At 49.7% G+C, this 20,390-nt stretch overlaps 1 protein-coding gene across 3 annotated transcripts; it reads left to right on the top strand.

Annotated features, from left to right (window-relative positions):
* The first annotated feature begins 8 nt into the window (after positions 1-8).
* KLHDC3 (kelch domain containing 3) lies at positions 9-20,323 on the top strand. 3 transcript variants are annotated; one of them, XM_032104246.1, is made up of 11 exons: positions 9-183; positions 6,963-7,198; positions 9,474-9,650; positions 11,820-11,935; positions 13,252-13,323; positions 13,551-13,764; positions 14,045-14,131; positions 15,404-15,512; positions 18,974-19,047; positions 19,417-19,495; positions 19,688-20,323. In XM_032104246.1, exons 2-11 carry the CDS (start codon positions 7,045-7,047, stop codon positions 19,752-19,754), a joined length of 1,149 nt encoding a protein of 382 aa, XP_031960137.1. In that variant the 5' UTR covers positions 9-183; positions 6,963-7,044; the 3' UTR covers positions 19,755-20,323. The 3 variants fall into 3 exon arrangements, with proteins under 3 accessions (XP_031960137.1, XP_031960138.1, XP_031960139.1); XM_032104247.1 differs by having other exon boundaries at positions 21-177; XM_032104248.1 differs by lacking the exon at positions 9-183 and adding an exon at positions 533-552.
* The last annotated feature ends 67 nt before the right edge of the window (positions 20,324-20,390 follow it).

Below are 20,390 nucleotides of genomic sequence, written 5' to 3'. Positions count from 1 at the left end.
TCAGGGAGCCGCCCCTGAGGAGGGCCGGGGCCCGGCACCCGCGGAAGGGCCTGTCGGGGCCGCGCCGCTCCGGCGCGAGGGGCGCCCGCGGACCCGGGCGGGGTCGCGCCGCACTACAAGTCCCAGGGAGCGGCGGGAGCTCCTGTCGGAGCGGGGCTGTCGGAGCTCCTTGTACGGGTACAGGTACGGGGCTGGGGCCGCGGGGGAGGGGGGAGCCGGCCGGGCCATGCCGGGGCTGGGGAAGGGTGAGGCCGGGAGGCACCGCCGAGCCCCTTCGTGAGGGCCGGGGGCGCGGGGCCGCCGCCCTGCCCGGGTGCCCTCGGCCGGGCCCGCGGGTGGGGGCGCGGGGCGGCACAGAGGGGCTTGGGCGAGGAGGGGCGGCCAACGGTGCTGGAGCGTGTCCAGAGTTGGGCAAAGGAGCTGCTGAAGGGTCCAGAGTGTAAGTCCTATGAGGAGCAGCTGAGAGAGCTGGGGGTGTTCAGCGTGGAGAAAGGAAAGCTCAGGGGAGACCTTATCGCTCTCTACAACTGCCTGGAAGGAGATTGTTGCCAGGTAGGGGTCAGTCTCTTCTCCCAGGTAACAACTGACAGACAGGTCAAGAGGAAATGGCTTCAAGCTGCACCAGGGAAGGCTTAGATTGGATATTAGGAAAAAATTCTTCACGAAGAGGGTAGTCAGGCATTGGAACAGGCTCCCAGGGAAATGGTAGAATCACCATGCCTGGAAGTGTTAAAAAAACCTGTAGATGTGGTGCTTTCAGGACACGGGTTGTTGGTGGGCCTGGCAGTGTTGGCTTAATGGCTGGACTCAGCGATATTGGTGGTCTTCTCCATCCTTAAAGTATTCTGTGACCCCACGCATCCCTATCCTCCCCTGACAGGTCTGTGTCAGGGAGGCTGCCCTCTTGATCCTTGCCCTGCCATGACCTCTGCTGCACCTTCTCTCTCCATCCTTGTGGGCTCGTGTGGTTTCAGACCATTTATTGTCCCACCCAGTCGTGGCCAGTGTGGGGCTGCATGCCTGGTCCTCCCCAGCCCCATGTGCCAGGCAGAGGGAAGGCTGTCACCTGTGAGCCTGCCCTGTGTGTGGCCAAGCCCAGCAGATCACTCTGCCTGGGGATCAGTGTCAGTGCAACAGAGGGGCAGAGGAAAAAACTGATGTAAAGCAAGAAATGCCCCACTGGCTGTCAGCTCGGCTTTCCTGAGCCTGCTTCCTCCCAGGGACTGCCCTTGGCGTGGCAGAAACAGCTTCACAGGCTGAGACAAATTCCTGGTGGGGAAGAGGGGGTCAAGCAGTATCTCTGAAGCTTGGGCACGCTCCGTAGAGAAGGTGGGGTTTGGGAGGCAAGGTGAAGAATAGAACCCAGCTCAGGAGGTGCAGAATCTCAGCTAGGCTTTAGGCAAAAGTAAGCCAGCAGTGGGCAAAATATCTGGTGGAAAATAAGGAGATGGCGAGGCTGGCTGCGGGGGGGGGCAGTGGGATAAATTTGTGCCTGAGTGGCGTGGTCTGTGATTCCCATGGCTAACAGGAGCTTCCAGAGCAGGCTCGGTTCACGAGCTCAAGGGCTGTTCTAGCACCGTCTAGTTTACCGGGGCTGGAATTGCATTGTGAGTGTCGGAGCTGTTGAATGTGCAAGCTGGCAGTTTCACACTGCCTTAGCACAAATACTCCAAGCATTAGATAAATGTCAAGCACAAGTGAAGAAAGCGGGTTGTTCTCATGTTATCTCTAACAGTATGTTGGATGTGCTTGAAATAGAACTGTCTGTATGGACTGCTGTGAACTGGCTGGGCTATTTTAAGAGTTACTAAACCTTGTGGCTGGTGTCTTTTGGGAGACGGGACGGAGGCAGCCACACGGTAGGGTTTGCTCTCTGGAGCAGCTTTGCAGGGTAGGCTGCTCTTCTTGGGTGCTGCTGTAATTCTGGGGGTGACAGAACGAGTCCTTGAAAATCCAGGCCACTTGCTGCTGGGTTTCTCCACCTTGCTTTGGGAATTGGATGCAGCAGGGCTAATCTGAGCAGCTTTTGGAAATGGCTCTAGGTTTCCTTTTGTGTCCATAAAGGAGGGAGAGAGCCCAGGGAACTCCCTTTGAGTAAAGAAGTGGATCCAAGGTGTTGCCAGCATGATTTTTGCTTTTATATTTCCTTCAGATATATTTGTAGCTTGGCAGCTTATTATTGTATTTGTAGCCTAGCTCCAGTACTTTTCCTTATTCTACCCAATAGGCTGAAAGACAGAATACATTCCAAAAGGTTCCAGGCTGGGGGTCCAAGGCTCCTATCCTATCTTGCTTCTTCATGGCAACCAAGGTTGAGACCAGCTCTTTGAGACATATTTTTATAAATGAAGTTTAGTTCCCATCTGAGGGGGGAAGATTTAGAAGGGGCTTAAACTGGGGGGGAATTACTTCACCACTTATGTCTCTAACTGGTGCTTTTGGTCAGTTATGCTACTTTGCTAAACTTATAAAACTGTATTCACCCCATTGGGGGGTGGGCATTTTGTGGACATTTTCCTTATCTGCCTCTGGAAGCCTCCAATAAAGACCAGCCTTTATATTACCTCCTATACTAATATTATCTCAAAAGTGTGTTGTTTTGTTTTTAGGTTCTTTAAGGCATCAAAGGATATATGGGTTTGTTTTAAGATTATTGCCTGGATACTGTACTTGGAGATGCTCAGTAGCTTTCTATCTTGAACGAAGTATTTTCATAACTAATTGTAGGATTGAAAATAGTAAATATAAAGCCAATAGAACAAACAGGTGAAAAATCTGACTAAAACCTAGCATTACTGGCTTGGGGTTTTATTGTTGTTTTGGGGTTTTTTTTCTATCTATGCCACTGTGCTCAAGTCACCACAACAGTTCTGGAAGATATGCTAGTGAGAGATTATTGAGTGATATTTTTGTTGATCTCAGATGTCTATATGCTGTATTGTTAGGCTCTTGTTAAGTGTAAGCTGGAGCAGTGGGGATGAAAGTTGTTTCAGGCATTAAGTGCATCTTCAGGCAACAGCACAAGCAGAGATACAGAAGTGCTGTCTATAGGTGCTGTATTCGAAGAATGCAGAGCTGAATTTAATCTGATTGTTCCCTGGCTTAGCAGTGAAATGCTCCAGGTGCTTTGTGGCAGAGGAATGACTCACTGCTGTGCTCACTTAATCTCCAGCATCAGCAGCATCAGGTACTTCAAGAGTAAGTGAAGCATATCCTGATTTTTAGAAATGTTCTTATTCCTGGCATTCCTGGTTAATGACAGGACGTACCAGGGTTTCAAAATTTCTCTTCATCCTCTGTGCTTTACTATATCTCTTGGTAGATCATGGCAGACAGGGAAGTAGGGAGTTGTGAAGATTGCATGGTTGGAAGTAAGAGTTCTGTTAGTTTTTGGAGAGAGAAGCGAGGAGCTAACATGAGTCAGTGGAAGCAAGCAGTGGCTTGAACAGGAGCTGTGATTCCATGATTCTGTGTGTCACATCCTGCAGTGCTCTCCTAGTTCTCTAATACAATTTGCCTCTGTCTTACCAATATTTTTGTGTTTTATAGCCTACATCACTGTTGCGGGTGTCCTAAATGAGAAACCACAGAATGTATTTTGCGTAATCTAATATTGTACAGTTGGAGGAAATTGTTAGTAAATTGTTTCTTATCAGTTTTGCCATTTTTCTCTCTCCTTGGCTGTGTCCTGTGTGATCTTTAAAGAAATCTAAGGCGTAGCTTAATGTCAAGTGCACTTCTCCTACTAAGAAATCCTCATAGGAATGAGGTTGAAAAGTAGTTTATTTATGTCCTCATTTATATAACATAAATTGTCATTGGAAATCAAACTTGAAATGGAACTTAACAGTGTCCATAGGTGTAGAACAGAAAATAGGATTTTCTCAAAATATGTGTCTAACTCATATTTGCAGATAGTGCACAGAGGGAGCTTGGAGGAGGAAAAAGCTTTGGGACAGAAGACTGGTCTAAAGAAACGATTGTAAATAAGGCAGGAGAGGAGAATCTGGAGCTGGGCACAGAAAGCATGGGGAGGAGTAGGGGAGGCATCCTGGGGAGACAGGGCTGTGCAGGGAGGAGAGGAGACCAGGCCTGTGTGTGGCTGAGAAGGGGCGAAACAAATGCTTGGTGATGGCAGGAAGATGTGGTAGTTTCAGGGTAGGCTTGTGGCAGAAGAGGAAGATGGGAGTTTGCATGGGTGCTTTCATTACAGTGTAGAGAAGAGCACTTGGGTTTGGGAAAACCCTGACAGCTTATTAAATCCTGTGTTTTCCCATGGCTTTTAAAATATGACCCTATAAAGATTACTTCACACTTCGGGTCATTCTCTCTTCATGCAGTGTTCAGATGAGTGTTTGCTTTTCTTGGCTCTGAGGAGGGGCAGCAGGAGGCTGTGCTGGCAGAGCTCTGTGTTTGCTCTAAAGGGGTATCCCCGGACAGAGCCAAGGCGAAGCACAGCCTACTTCCATCCCATTGCCCTCGCCACCACTCCACACCTGCCAGTCACCTGGGAAGCACTCATTTGGGGAAAAACTTTCCCAGTAATTGTAGGAAACAACATTTCAACATTGTTGCTTCAACCTCTACATCCTTCTTGCAGTGCCCGGAGTTGGCCCTGGAGCTGCTGGTTCTCAGTGGACCAGGTTAATCTCTTGGGATGAGCTGCCTTCTGACCGGAATGGCGGAACTGCTGGGGAAGGTTAGCCAGCTCCTGCGGCGGTGACAGGACCAGCGTCCTTGCACCTGGCTCAAGTGAGCTGCCAAGGGTGAGGAAGAGTTTTCCAAGTCTTTTCAACAAGAAAGGCCGGGGCCTTGGTACAATGCCTGTCTGCCATGCCAAGCAGCTGTGCTCTTCTACCTCAGGAGGAACCAAGCAGAGAACTTGGAAATAAGATTCATCCTCTTGGTCCTCCTGGATTGGGCTCAGTCTGAAGGGTGTTGAAAATATTGATGCTGGTGATAAAGACCAGTTAAGCTCCTTGAGGAGTCTTTTACAGAATCACTTAAGCGAGAAGAGATTATGAGGAAAACATTGGTTAGATTTTTCAGGAATAACTTGTGACTGAGGCAGGAAACAGATTTAGATATGCGAAGTCTTCAAAATAGCTTGGAAGGTGGCTTTGGTGGGTTCCATGGAAACTCATCTGTTCTGTAGCTTTGCAGAGGACTTACACAAGAGTGCTGCCTGGCTTAAAAAAAAAATAGTTTCTTAAGAAAAAACCCTCAAACCTGCTAGATTTGAAATTGAAGCATGGCCTGTAAAAGATGGGGGTTGTTCCTGGGCCCTTCTGGAGCACCCCTGCTGGAGCAAATCTTGCTGTGACTTTCTGGGTTGCTGACTGCTGTTTGGGTTAGGGTGGTTGCTGCAGGAACAAGCAGATTTGCAGGAGGAACTCCTGTTATAATAAGGCTGCAGGATGGTCTCTGGGTTTTGCACGTGTCCTGTCGCTGTAACTTTCACATACAGAGCATGAAAACAACTCAAAAAAGAAATAACTTTAAAAAGACGCTATTCAAATTTTAATGACATTTGGGAGTTCTGGAATGAGATGACTGGTTACTGAATGGTTTTGAACTGTCTATGGAGGCAGTGGATGAAGCTGGAAGCCTAAGCTCTGCTTCATGCCAGGAGCTCCCTGTTGGTGACATCTCTTACTCTTCATGCAGGAGGGGATAAAATAGGAGTGTGTGGGTGGACTGAGCACTGGGGTGGTCAGGCTGCTGATGGGCCTGGTTGTGAGCGGTGATTCCACTTGACTGAAGGGCTGGGGGTGGCCAACTGGAGCAGAGCAGCATGGCACTGCCTCTCTTGCTGCCCTCCAGCTACTTCAGAAACCTGAAACAGGAGGGAAGTCCTCCTTGCCAAAACTCAGTACTTCCCAAAAAGAAAAGGGACAGAGTGTAGGAATTTTATGTGTAGGAATTTAGTCCTTGTTCAAAGGCATCCCCAAATTTCTTTGGATTCTGCAAATGCTAAAACTGATTGTGGGGTGGGAGCATGCTGACTGAATCTTTCAGTAACCTAGAACCAAGAAATAAAAGAAGACAAATTTATTTACGCTGTCTGAAACGCTGACATCTCTTCTAAAGGCTGTTTTTCAGCTGGGAGCAAACTGTTAAAAATCAAACTGACCTGCTGTTTCAGAAGCATCCAGGCAGGACTGTGCTCTAGATTCTTAGATCCAAAGGAGAATCTCTGCAAGAATGAGCTGTGGTGACTTTTCTAAGATATGATCTAAGCCATCTGTTTGAGGAAAGAAGAATATCAGTTGCTTAACAAGCTATGATGCTACAGAATTTTCATAGTTATGCTTGGATTTGCTGTGGGAGGAAAAGACCTTTTCTTAGCATTAGCAAAGAGCTTTCTACCCAGATTAGGGGGTTTCTGCTCTCTTATGGCTAATTAAATTGAACCCTAGTGCTCAAATCAGTGAGTCCAAATGCTAATGTTGTTACCCACCCCCATAATGGCAAGTAGGTTACTTTATGTAGGGGTGGTTCTTTGGAGGTTTTTTGTTGGGTATTTTGTTTTAATATTTTGCTCTGCTGTTTCTCAGAACTGATCCAAAGAGCACGCTCTTCCCTCTGGGTCTGTTCTTTTCACCTTCACCGCTGGCTCTCGCTGTGTGTTTTCATTCATGCACACAAATGGTTGTGACATGTACACGATACGTTCGTGCCTTTGTGGCCAGGGCACGGCTGGGTGCTCGCCCTCGGCTGCCTTCGCCTAAGGCCTTTGGCTGGGGCTGCCTGTGCAGCTGCCCTGAGGGGTTTTGTATTCAAGGGCATCTCTGCTCGCTCCTCTGGGCCCTGCCCTGTGTCCCTTTCCCAAGAGGAATGTTTCCAATTGGGAGGCAGCTGAATGTGGATACAGCAAGGTAACCTTTGTAGCTGGCATTCAAGGAAGGTAGGAAGACCTGCAAGATGGATCATGTTTTTTTGGCATTGTGTCTGTGTTGCAGAGCCAGGTGACATTGCGGTGGCCTCGGAAGCATGTGGCTGTGGCACTGGGGGCCCTGAAGACCACCTGGCTTGCAGGGAGGAATGCTACGGTGGGCAGTGCACTTGGAAGGTGGGCCACGGAGGGTGAACCACGCGGCCGTGGCTGTCGGGCACAAGGTCTATTCCTTTGGGGGGTACTGCTCTGGAGAGGACTATGAGACCCTGCGGCAGATCGACGTCCACGTTTTCAATGCAGGTAAACACGTCCTTATGGGGCACAAAGCACTTGGCTTGCTGGGCTCAGTTACTGCTTTTCTTGCCTGCTGCTGCCTGACATGTGATACCCTGTAACGTGCTGTCCGACTCTTAATTTCCAGAAAAAGTTATCAGAGTAGATGGGAGCCTCTTTCTTTGTGCAGCCTTGCATTTTCAGCTTCAGGGGCAGGACACAGAGTGGCTGTAGTTCATCAGACTGCTAGGGTAAGGACTCACTGAAGTAGGCACATAGCCAATGACTTGGTTTGTCCTTGTTCTCTGGGAACACTAACTCAACCAGGTGCAAAGAGGTGATATCGAGCTGGCTCAGGTCCCCCCTTCAGTTTGCAGCATGTCCATGCTCACTGCCCGTAGCATGGAAGGAGTAGGCTGGGAGCCAGTGCACTCAGTTGACTCCAGGTGTAGACATCTGAGCTGTTTCCCTATGGGGGCATCTGACAACTGTTGCAGCATGGAGTCAGTAGGGGCATGTGGCTAGGAGGGACGCCTTCCCATTTTGGTAACAACTGTCATGAAGATTCACAACATAGCTTAGAAAAGCATCTGCAACTGGAGCCATTTGTGTAGGGTAGCCAGTACCTGTCATGAGACTGAGTTGGAGCCATGGTTGTGCTGGCAGAGGCTGTATTTCTTGATTGAGTACTCTTTGAACTAAAGAGGTTACTGAGCTGGTCCATGAAGTATTTCCCTGTAATTAGGCAGGTGGTTGAAAAACTGCACAGATGCTTGGGTGGGTCCAGTGAAAAAGAGCCAGCAATAGAGAACCAATGACCAGTTTTGGAGACCAGGCAGCGTGCTGAATGCTCTGCTAACACCCACAGGTAGATGAACCTGGTTTGTCTGTAAGATGCAGTGAATTCACTCCTTTAAGGCTGATATGCAGCAGGGATAAAAGCATTGGTTACAGAGGGCTGCCTAGGTGACGTGCTCCCAGTGTGGAGGAGGTTGTAGCTCAGGGTCCTGTGAACACTGACATTCACCTCTGTCCAGAGGGACTGGACCTTCACACTCAACACAGCTGAATGTTGTAGAACGTGCCAAGTAGAGCACCACTCTTCTGGGGAAGCATAATGACTGTGCCCAAAGGAATACTCTTGTGTTGTCTTTCGTTCTTGCCACTCCCAAATATTAAAGTGTCAGAATGCTGCAGCCACCACATGGGAAGTGACAGTGGCTTCTCAAGCCCTTGCTCAGCTAGCATTGTCAGGTGCCAGTGCTAAAGCCAAGATACCAGATTTTGAATGATCTCTTTTCAGTCTTCCAAAGATGAAGACTGTGTTTTAGGTAGGAAGCATCCAGTCTAGCTTGACTTTAGCATTGGATGTGCTTCCTCAGTGCCCTTTCTGCCTGTGGGGTAGGTGCTCACCTTTTGAGATGCCTGACTTTTCCCTTTCCCTAGGTTAGTATTTCAGAGGAACTGCAGACTGTTTTTTGCTATATTTTATATCAGCCCCATGTAGAAAACAAACCTGGAGGCTGTATGTGAGGCAGAGGGAGGGTGACTGGTCCTGTTATGTAATGGGTGGGTAATGCTTGCTGCGGCTCTTGCACTGTCATTAAACCCTGTAATACCTGTTGACTCTTCTGGCTGCTGCTGGACGTGACACACAGGCTGCCAGGAAGGGGAACCTGTAATCACAAGGAACTCCTATTAGTAATACAAGGTTAGCAGGGAGAACTTGAGTACAGATGGGGGTAAAGGAGACAGAGAGCCACCTCATCTATAGCTTGAAAAACAAAACAAAAGCAAACAAAGCTCCTATAAAGCTGCTGGGTTGCTTTGCTTAAACTGTGCTTGTGCAAGTCCAAGTGATGTCTTCAGGTGTTCCCTTGCATGTTACTGCAGTGAATTATTCCTGTGCTGCCCATTCTTCCAGCTTTGAATATCCTCAGCAATCTCTCTAGCTTGAAGTAATGTCTGCATTCTTGGTCACCTCCGTACTTTTTCTTTTCTCTTTCCCTATTTTTTTGTTTGTGTGCTGTATCTTCACTCATGGTCTAGGATGAGCCAGAGTGGAAACTTTTTCAGTGAATTGTTGTAGAACAGAGCCTGTTTTTGTCCTCTGGGCCTCCAGAGGACTTCCTTCTGTATTTCTTAACTAGCTTCTACGCAGGGTCAGACACAGCTTTCTCTTGTTTACTCGACTGCTACTGCACCTTGTCACGGGGTAAAAAGCACCGCGCAGGATGGGTTATGAACTGTGAGCAATTTAGCAGGCTTAGCATTTGACATGGGCTCAAACTTGTGTTTCCAGTGTCTCTGCGCTGGATCAAGTTGCCTCCAGTGTGGACAAACAGCCGAGACCACGTGAGGGAGGTGCCCTACATGAGGTATGGGCACTCAGCAGTGCTCATCGACGACACCGTCTACATTTGGGGTGGTCGCAACGACACGGAGGGAGCCTGCAACGTTCTCTATGCTTTTGATGTCAGTAAGTTCCAGCTTCTCACTCTTCCTTGTCACAACTGTTCTTGATCAGACCTTCTCTCTACCCCCCACCTCTGCTCCCCAATTTGTTTTCTTGTCCCTCAGTGACAGTCTGGAGGAAACAGTGTCACTGTGTTTCAGCAGTTATAGAAGTGGAGCAGGGTGGCCATTGTGTCTGCATGTTTGAAACTCTGTAAAAGCCTTTGAACAGAGATTGCTGATCTTGTCTAATAATCAAAATGGTTTTAATTTTTCTATCAGCTTTGTATGCTCTCTCTGATAGTAACTACAACTGAAGTGTTCTCTCTGTGTGATGTAGTATTCCTTAATTGTGGCTGAAGGTTGAAGCAAGAAGGGGCTGGGCTCTTGAGGATTGTGGTTCCTCTCCAGTGTGGTCCTTCTTTCTGAAACTATGAAAGAGAGTGAGGAAAAAGCACAGAAGTAGTCAGGGACAGGATGGCAAAATCAAGGAAGAGATGAGTCAAGTTAGATAAACCTGAAATATAAACTCCTTGAGCCTTTTGGTTGGCTTCTTCATAGCACTGCTGGAGCACCTCTGGAGAAAAGGCACCATCAGGAGCTGCATGGACACAAGTGTCAGGAAAGAAAAGGAGTATATCTGGATTCTGGAGGCAAGTCCATCTAAATACTGGCCAGTAACTGTATTGCTGGACTTGCAAGGAAACTGCTTGCTCTGGTGCTTGGTCAGGGTGTCTCTTCTTTATTAGGAAATATCTTACAGCTTGGGGTGTAGGGTTTCCCCCTTCCTTCCCCTGACACATGAGAAGCCACTAGTAAGCCTCTGCTTACACAGAAGCATTGTAGTGGGACCTGCCTAGTCTCCCTGGCAGCTCCAGCACTTCAGCATTAAGTGAAAATTAACAGAAAGTCCTGCTCCAAACCCTCTGCAGCTGTCTGTACACACAGGCCTGCCATTCCTGGAAAGTAAGGCTGCCAGTCGCAGTCCCGTGTCTGCAGTGTAAGTTCCACTGTAGGAGTCACGTGAGGCAAAATAAAGTCCTGTCTGAGTGCAGTTTTGTCCCTGGGGTGCTGAGCTAATCCCAAATTGAGGTATTTTCCATCTCTAATTTATGTTGCACTTGGGTGAGCTGTTGCTGATACAGTGTGACTGAGTTTGGAAGGAGCTCCAGGAAGAAAAGGAACCCGATAGCCCTGAGCTGTCTCTCACTAGAGGCTCCCCAGGGATTCTGCTGACCTTGCAAGAGCCTTTGTGTGATGCCAGATGGAGCATAGGGGGACAGTTGTGTCCGCAGGCCAAGTTCAGAGAAGTCATCCTCATGCTTTGGCTCCAGTGTTACGACTTTCTGAAATAAGGACTGCTTTTGGCAGCCAGCGGCAGTCAGGGAGGGTGGGGGAATGTCTCCTCCAGCCTTGAGGCTTATCTGTGCCTCTGTGAGCTCTTGGGGCAGGTGCCTGCTTGTGCTTGGCAGTGAGTCGCTGGCTTGGCTCTGTGTTGCCCTGGCATGGAGAACAGCTCTGGCTAGATTTTAAGTCATCTTCTAAATCAAGCCAACCCATGGAGTGTGCAGGCTAAGGGGCTGAATCTGGCTGGTGCAGGCTCACAGGGAGCACTGTGAAGGGTGGAAAGTGAGGAAGAGGGGATGAGAATGTAACAAGTGGAGCAGATAAGGGAGAGCTGCACTGCAGAGATGGGGATGTGCAAGACAGTTAAGGAGAGCTTGTGGTTAAGTGACTTCTATCTGGGTTTGAGAGCTGTTTTTCCTCAGTCATGCTCAGTTACTGAGCATCTCCACACCATGAGATCAGTTGAGCCACGTAGCATTATTGCTTCATTGTAATAGAAACTCTGAATGCAGAGTTGATAAGTGACTCACAAGTACACTTTGCAAGAGATTCAGTAAAAATAACATTGCTCAAGCAGTGCTGTACTACTCACACTTAAAATGTGAGCTCTTTGGTCAGGCAGTCGGTGGCTGTGCCCAGAGGCTAAGACTTCCTATCACTGTGTCCCTCTGTGGAGGCTCAGGCAGGTAGCCTTGCCCAAAGAAGCTTGCAGCCTCTCTGGCAGAGCAGGTGCTGTGTGGGAAAGAGAGAATGATTTCTGCCTTAGAAATTAAGAACAGCAGTAATAGAGCTATCCCACCCCAACACCTACTGCGTTTTCTCAGCATTGCCTCTTGTTTTGTTTCAGACACGCACAAGTGGTTCACGCCGAAGGTGTCTGGAATGGTCCCAGGGGCAAGAGATGGGCACTCAGCTTGTGTCCTGGCAAAGAGCATGTTTATCTTTGGAGGCTATGAACAGCTGGTGAGTAGTCTCTGTAACTGTTAATTGGTGAAAGAGGGTGTTGATACCCAGGACACTGATAGAGGCAGGACATGGGGGCGTATTTGTATTCATAGTCACTGTCATTTTGTAACTTAGGAAAGTTATGGCATTAGTACCCAGGCTATGCTAATTGTTTTGTGGAGAAGATGGTTGGAAAAGTAAGTCCAAAAAAGTGGTGGATTTTATTTTAACTTTCACAAAACATATTTACCATAAAGATGTAAAAATATAAATTTTTTTTATATAATTTTTTTCTGGCTCATTTCTCAGCCAAATGCAGATAAATAAATACACAACATTTTTAATAAGTATATATTAATCTACATTTATTTTAATTTGGCTCAGAAATGAGCCAGAAAATGAGGTTTTGTTCTAGTCTGGTGCATGTTCCCTGTAGTCTCTACCTGCTCTGACATCTTCCTGATCCATTTCAGCAAACACTTGGTTGCCTTCCCATTAAGAATACCTTGAGCCAAAGTTCATCCTGCAATAGCTGTCAGTGTGCCTAATGCTCTTTTGAGCAAATACTTATGATCTCATCTTAAGAAATGAGTAAATATAATTTCAGCCTATCACCAAGCTCCAGAAAAGCTGTGCAAAGTCACGTCTGCTTGTTTGGAAGAAAGCTGGGGCTCTGTTACAGCAGTCTGGGTTATTCCCTCTTTTCTGAGGACAATAGTATGCCAAATCCATGATATTGTTTACAGCACCAGGAGCAGTTCAGATGTGTCTTGTTTTTAAACAAGACCAAATAAACCTCTGGCTGTCTTGCTGCTCTCTACCTCGCCTGGAAGAGCAGGAGTCCACAGTGTCTGTGTGAATGCAATCTCTTCCAGGCAGCCAGCTGCAGATGGGTTATGTGGGACCTCAGAACCTGGAGTGTATTTGCTCCTGGATGTTTCCCAGAAGTAATCTTAGCTTCTGCATATCGTCAGGTGGCCTTACCAAGTCCAGGAGCCAGTTTGACTGTCCTGCTAATGCCTCTTTCTTCTCCTGCTACATGGAGAGGAGGCAGCTCCTGCCATGAATGTAATGTGTGCAGGACAGTCTTTGGGGGAGGAACTGAGCACCAAATAAATGGGAAAGCTTCAGGAAGAGATAGGACACCTTTGAGAAGAAACAGGCTTTTCCTTCCTCTTGTTAAGTGATAAGTGCTGCCTGAGCAAGCACCTTGTCTTTTAGGAAGTAGACCCCCAAAGGGATGCTCCAGGTCTGTAGGGCAGCATCCTTGCTGGGGCTGGATGAGACCAGGCTTCTCAGTCCCTTTGTGACCAAGCTGCTTGTCTGTCTTCCAGGCTGACTGCTTTTCAAATGATATCCATAAATTGGACACCACAAACATGACGTGGACCTTAATCTCTGCCAAGGTCAGTGTCTGCTTTGCGCTCTGGTTTGTGGAGGAAGTTTTGTGTCTGCTATTCTCTGGGGTAGCTGCCCACACTTGTCTCACAGCTTCTGGCTGGTGTGGCTGGGATCTGCAGGATGGGAAGTTCTCCAGGAGAAGGCGGACACCCAACCTCCCCATCAAGATGTGTTATTTCTCTGGGTAATCTGCATTCTTTCTTTTGTCTTTGTGTTTTACTCTGTCCTTCAGGGTACCCCAGCTCGCTGGAGAGACTTTCATTCAGCTACCATCATTGGAACAAAGATGTACGTGTTTGGTGGCAGAGCTGATCGTTTTGGGCCATTTCACTCCAACAATGAGATCTACTGTAACCGCATTAAAGTGTTTGATACAGAAACCAACTCCTGGCTGGACTCCCCTCCCACTCCCGTGCTCCCGGAGGGCCGGCGGAGCCATTCAGCCTGTGAGTGTGGGTCTGCTGAGGGTGGAGGATGATGGAAGGAAATTTCTGCCTGCCTTAGAAGGAGTGTCTGCTCTGCTGGGTGGGGCTGTGGGTTAGCAAGGGGTGCACAAAGCCCAATTTCTGTGGAAAGCTGCTGCCCACCGAAAAGCCTTGGCACACCACGTTGCACATGAAGGTGATGTAAGCAGATGTGGACAACCAGCACCACTTTGCTTTATGTTTGATGTTGGGTCGGGGAGCTGCTGGATGGCCCTCTGATGTCTGTGCTTACTCCCTACAGTCAGCTACAACGGTGAACTATATGTATTTGGTGGCTACAATGCACGCCTGAACAGACACTTCCATGACCTCTGGAAATTCAATCCAGGTATTTATGCTTTTAACTTGATGCAGTGATAGTGCTCCAGGCCCTCAGGCATGTGAGTGCTCAGAGGAACATAGTATCCAAGGAGTACTGCTTGGGGGGCATGGCTCTTGGCTCCTCTGACAGCAACTTGCTACCCTGCCTCCTTGGGATGTTTCCAAATCTCAGTTAGAAAGTGGAAAAAGAGGTATTGCTGAAAGACATATTTAATTGGAAAAACTTTGTCTTGTTCTTAAATATGCAATACTCTCTTTGGCAGAAGAGGATATATGGAGAAGCAATGGGGTTAGAGTAGGGAGAGACTATAGCTGGGGAAACCATTCAACTTGAACTGCAGGATCACCACCTCTTGGTACCAGCTCAAACTGTGCAGCAGAAGGGGTGGTTCTTCAGCTGGTACCCTGAATATCAGTCAGCTGTGAGCTGTTTTGGGGTCCTCAGGCACATTTCACTGTCTAGACTAATTTTGTTTGCTAATTGCTTTGCATGCTGAAGTTACCTGAGAGCAGCCAACCTGCTGCTCCCCAAGCTGATCTGTGAGCTGGTGTCAGAGCTCCTGCACGTTTCAATCCTATGCTTTGTCGCCCCCCAGCATCCTTGCCACAGAGAGCAGCAAGAACAAAGGCTGCTGTCTCCACCTTGTTCAGGTCTCCATGCCCTCCTCCCGCAGCCAAGCTGTCCCAGCAGCTGATGCACCTCTGCCAGGGTGCTCTGCGATCACAGTCTGCCAGCAGATGGAGCTGGTTCCTGGATCTCCTTCCTCCAGATCCCAACCGCAGCAGGTTCTGGGGAAGGGAGGCTGCCTGCCTGCTCCTGCAACTCTGCCCTGTGCTGCTCCCTGTGATGTCAGACCTGCTGCCATGGCAGTCTGTGGGTCCTGGTGCTCAGGCTTTACAAGTGAAAGGCCTTGATGGGGCTTTGAGCAACCTGGTTTAGTGCAAGGTGTCCCTGCCCATGGCGGGGGTTGTAACAAGATGGTCTTTAAGGTCCCCCCAACCCAAACCATTCTATGAAATGACCCACAAATCCTGTCTCAGCAGGCAGAGCTCCAGGACTGTGACCAGCCTCTAAGTGGCACTTCAGTAACAACCTCCTAGAAATGCATCATTTAGCCACTGGTGAGGAGGTCGGGGGCAGGGTGGATATTGGCTAGTTGGTGTCTGTGAGGTAGTGGGCCTCTGGTTTTCCTGTGATCTGTTTAAATTCATAACCTGCTTCTAGCTGGTCTTGGCCAGGCTCTTGTGACAAGCTGGTGCACTCTTTTCCTCCCCTTAGTTTCTCTTTCTTGGAGGAAGATTGAACCCAAGGGGAAAGGGCCATGTCCTCGCCGCCGGCAGTGCTGCTGCAGAGTGGGGGACAAAATCATCCTCTTTGGAGGTACCAGGTGAGTTGTATGAAGTGGCTCCTTGAGAGGCTTTGCCACTCCCTTCAGCACAGTGTCCCTTCACTCTCTGTCCCACGCTGTATCAGATGGACTTCAGAGGCACATGGCAAGTGTCAGTCTATCTGACAAGTGTAAGTAATCATGTACACCAGGGCTCCTCTGAAAAAGGCCATGGAAGAGACTGAAGGTGTCATGTAGGCTTGTAAAGGATCTGGTGACAAGCCATCTCGTACATGTAGAGACAGAAGGATGTAACAGGCTGCTCAGGAGGGGTTGTGCAGTGCTCAAGCTTTCTGTGAAAGAGGTGGTGGGGATGAGGGAGGAGATCCTGCTGTCAGGAGGACACGTATCTCAGTCTGCTGTGCCAGAGCAGACCTCAGACTGACTTATCTTCACCTACGTGCTGCCCTGCTTCTCCCACCAGAGCTTTCTCCCATTGGCAAGTGTGGGTTCTGCTGCCAAGCTGCAGTGGGATGTCAGCTCAGCTGGGAGCTGTTTGAGGAGCCTACACACATGACAAGACAATGTTGCCTTCTGTGCCAGTGTTCCTTAGCAATATTTCCATTCACAACTGGGACCTGGTGTTAGGGATTTAGCTGTCAAAACACTGGGGGTGATACTGCCAGGGTGCGGGGCAGCTGGATGTGGCCAAGAGTCTTAACAGCTGCTAAAAGAAAGGAAGTGGCCTATCACCAGGACACACTCTATGCTATCTGGAGTGACAAATTGCAGCTCGGGAGCACAGTCCAGCTTGCAGAGACATCTTAAATGCTTTCAGCTCTCTACATGGTTTAGAAAGCTTTGGGGCTCTCCCTGGGATCCTGCTAGTGGCTTTTTGGGGATGCTTCTGAAGCCAGCTTGGGGCAGTGGACCAAGCAGGACAGATTCTGCTGATGGCTTGACCATACCAGTGTGTCATGGGGTAAAGTGCCTTCAGGTTCCAGGAGTTCAGGGGGCGTGTGCTTAGCTGTAGGACAGCTGTGTGGCTGTGAGGGAGTGCTTTGTGCAGGTGAGGTATCCAGAGGTGCTAAGTTTGTCCAGTTTCCTCTAATGATACTGGGTGGTGCTCAGTACAGCAGAAGGCTTGGTAGGGCTTTATGGGAGTTTTGGGTGGTCCCAGATGCTGTGCTCTGTAGATTTGTGTTACAGCAGCAGCTGAACTCTGATGTTAAGCTGTGGCACTCCTGGGAAATGCTAGCAAACCACAACAAATTTGACACCAGCTTTTTGGAGTTTGGTCCACTCTTGCCAGGCAATGCAGCAGTGCCTTGTCTTCTCCACTGAACCACTTCAGAATTCAGCTTGTTTCTTAAGTCAGGCTCGACGCCAATATGGGCACGTTCATCAGCACTAGTGTGGGCTAGGAAGAGCTGCTGGCAGCCAGGAATGCAGCCTGCTTGAACTGGAGGGAGGGTCTTGCAGGCTGGGGAAGTGGGAGGTGGGGGTGGGCCCGTGCTCGCTTCCTGTAACAGTTATCAGGTGTATTCTGGAGCTGCCTGGCGAGATAAGAAGTTTTCCAGGAAGTCGTTGTAATGGAGAACTCCCAGTGGTCTGCCTCCTGACCTGTGCTGCCCTGGCTGGGAAGGGGGAGGGGTCACACAGCACGGGCTATCCAGCCGGGATTCTCAAGAGGATGAGCCGGCAGGCTCAGCTTTCTAGGGAGCGGCACTGGGGGATGGGCAGGCAAAACCCCTTTGTGTCCTGCCCACCCTTCCAGGATTCACACATCCTGTAGACTGCTGAAGAGGCACTTCTGCAGGCTGCTTGCTCCTGTGGCATCCAAAAGCTTTGTTTCTTCGGTAGTCCTGCCCAGAGCCTGGTCTTTTTGCCCCAGCTCTGGTTCCTCACTGTGGCCAGGAGCAATCCATCACTTGTGTCCTGTTTAAGGCACCAGGAAGCTTGGTGTTCCCATGGCACAGTTATGGCCCTGGTCTGGTTTCCCCCCAATTCCCACCAGCAATTCAGTGTGCAGAGACCATCCACAAGGAAGAAGGAGGGGGAGAAGGAATGCTATAAAACAGTTCTGGCTGAAGAGATGCTGATTCAGATTTGGCTTCAGACTGTGTTTTCCCTGACAAGGCTTAGAAATCCTGGCTCTGGTGAGGGAACAGAGGCTGTCACTGAATGCAGGGTGAGTTGTTTTGCAGCTGGAATGAGCAGTTTTGCTGGGCTCTGGCTGGCAAAGGCATGCCCTGCACCCTGCTGCCTGGGAGCTGCCTGATCTTGAACTCCAGGCTCACCCTGCTACTTGCCTTTTGGTGATTAAAACCGCAGACATAGTGCCTGCTGGCTTTCCTTTGATAGATAACGGATGGTCTGGGGTTTCCTGTGACGTGGATGTGAGATTAGATTGTGGTGTTGTAAGCACACGAGGTGGAATTAAAGGGGCTCTTGCCTGTATCCGGGCAGATGAGTCCCATCAGCAACAGGTCTTCTCTGCCAGCAGTGAGCTGTGCTCTGCAGTTTGGCCTGGGGTTGTGGGGACCTGGGGGGGCAGGCACTGCCTCATGTTCCATGAGGTGTGAAGCTTAGTGGCTCATAGGTGGGGAAACAAGTGACACTGGGGCGAGGAGTCACTGCATGAGGTCGGTCCCAGCTAAGAGGTGAGGGTACACTAAATTGGTTTGTCACAAACCAAAGCAGGACATAAAACACCTTTCCTTTCTTTCAAATTCTCCAAACAACCATCAGCCATGGGAGTGCCTTCCCCTGTTTCAGCACAGGCTGATCTCTCTGTGCAAGGAGATGTAGTGTCCAGTCTCTCAGGTGCTTTGGTTGTTCCATCAAGACCATTGTGGCAGGAAACCATAGGTGAGACTGTTCCCTAGAAATCCCTGATGTTGTAGTTCCTCATTAGCATTCCAGGACCAACATCAGATGGGAGTATCAGCAAATTGGAATTGGATTAAAAGGACTGCTGCACTGCTCAGTGCTCAGTTACAGTTTCTGAAATGCCGTCCCCATTTTGGCAGAACCACTCCAGCTGTGGCTGGAGTCCAAAGTGATTCCTGAGTTGGGCTGAGAAATGTCTGTGCTTGCCCTGTCATGCAGATGTTTTCTAGCTGCTTTCTCTACACTCCTCTTACAGCATCTCAGTGGCCAAGCTGAAATAATTGCAGTAGATCTTAACTACATGAGAACAGGAGTGATGGACAGGTCAGGTGAAGGGGAGGCTCGTGGCTGGAATCATCATGGTCATCCATGAAAAGGAGGCAGATCCCTCATGCCCAGCAGAGGAAATGATGTGGGTTTCTGCTCCCTGGCTCTGTGCAGCTCTGCCTACTCTGCAAGGAGCTGGGAGAGCGATGACTTTGGGTGCTGCTTGGGGCATCAGAGGGGCAGGAGGGATCACAGGGCCCTTGCATGGGACAGACAGACCAGGAACATTCCTGGACTTGCTCAGCCGAGCTGGTGTATAACAATTTTGGCACTGACTGACACACTGTGCTTGGTTTCTGCAGTCCATCTCCAGAGGAGGGAATGGGTGATGAATTCGACCTGATGGATCATTCAGATCTCTACATCCTCGACTTCAGTACGTGAGCACTTCCTGCCCACCCTGTACCTCTTGCCACAAGGTGCCCTGTGAGCAGGCCCTGCTGTGAAGCACCCTACTGTGCCCTACATGGCTCCAGGTGCCATGTCCCAGAGCCAGACAGCTGTGTCTGACCAGTGTGCTTGGCCTAAGGCAGAGCAGCCAGAGGTGCAGCCATGCTTCATGCACTCCTGCATGCAGACCTCTGTGGGAGCACAGAAGCCACCCCAGCCTGTCCCTGGTGTGCACTCTGCCTTGTCCCTCAGATAAGGCTCTGCCCTGTTTTCCTGTGGCACTGATTGCATGATGCTGGAGCCTCCATGGTGTCCAGTCAAGGCCTGCTGTAGCTGAATTGCCTTCTTTTCACAGGCCCCAGTCTGAAGACGCTGTGTAAGCTAGCAGTGATTCAGTACAGCCTGGACCAGTCCTGCCTTCCCCACGATATCAGGTATGCTGTGCCTTGCTGGCAGGTCACTCTCTGGGTGCTCCCTGACCTTGAGGTGCTCCAGCCTTGGCACTGTGCACCTCTGAGGCGGGCTGGACTGGAGACTATAGCTGAGGCTGACTTGAAGCAAAGCTGCTCCAGCCCTGGGAACAGTGTTTGTGCTTTCTCTCAGTGTATCCTCTTGGTGTGTTACAGATGGGAGCTCTCGGCCATGACAACAAACAGCACCATCAGCCGCCCCATTGTCTCCAACCAGGGCTGAAGACAACTCGTCTTTCTTCCACCCTGCCCTCACCCCTCCACATACTGACCTCTTGCTCCACTGCCTGCATGAATTTTTAGCCCTTTCAAGCAAGGAATGTGTGAGCTCGGTTTGTCTTGCCCTAGCTAGGCCTGCCTCTGACCTTGACACGCTTTGGGCAGCACGAGTGGACAGGCAGAGCTGGCCACTGGGGGAAAAAACTGTCTGGCCCCAGCAGCACAGCTGTGACCCCTCTCCTTGCTGGTGGCTCTAGAGCTTCCTTCCCTTTGCCTGTGGAACTGCAGCTGTGCTGTCCGGTCCCCAGCCACTTTCCAAGGGCCTGAATCAACTCTTACCACCAGCCATGGCCCTGGGGTTGATGTCAGGGTCAACCTGAACTGTTCCTGCATTGCCTCAAGAGAGCAGGAACCTCTACACCTGCTCCTGCCAGCCCTGACAGCTTCCTGGCACTAAATGGCAGGCCCCACGTCCAAGCTGAGCCCAGTGTGGGGATCTGGGCCCAGCTGGACACTGCCCAGCTCCCATTGTAAAACAGCAACATGGGGGAGTTTTATAAATGGTGAGGCAGACGTGGTTTCTGTGTGTCCTAGCAGATGAACTGGGGGAGAAAAGGCGTGAGAGGGGTCAGAGTGAACC

The sequence above is a fragment of the Corvus moneduloides genome, chromosome 3 (genome assembly GCF_009650955.1).
Source record: "Corvus moneduloides isolate bCorMon1 chromosome 3, bCorMon1.pri, whole genome shotgun sequence".
Taxonomy (NCBI): domain Eukaryota; kingdom Metazoa; phylum Chordata; class Aves; order Passeriformes; family Corvidae; genus Corvus; species Corvus moneduloides.
This window is presented reverse-complemented; position numbering and strand designations above follow the sequence as displayed.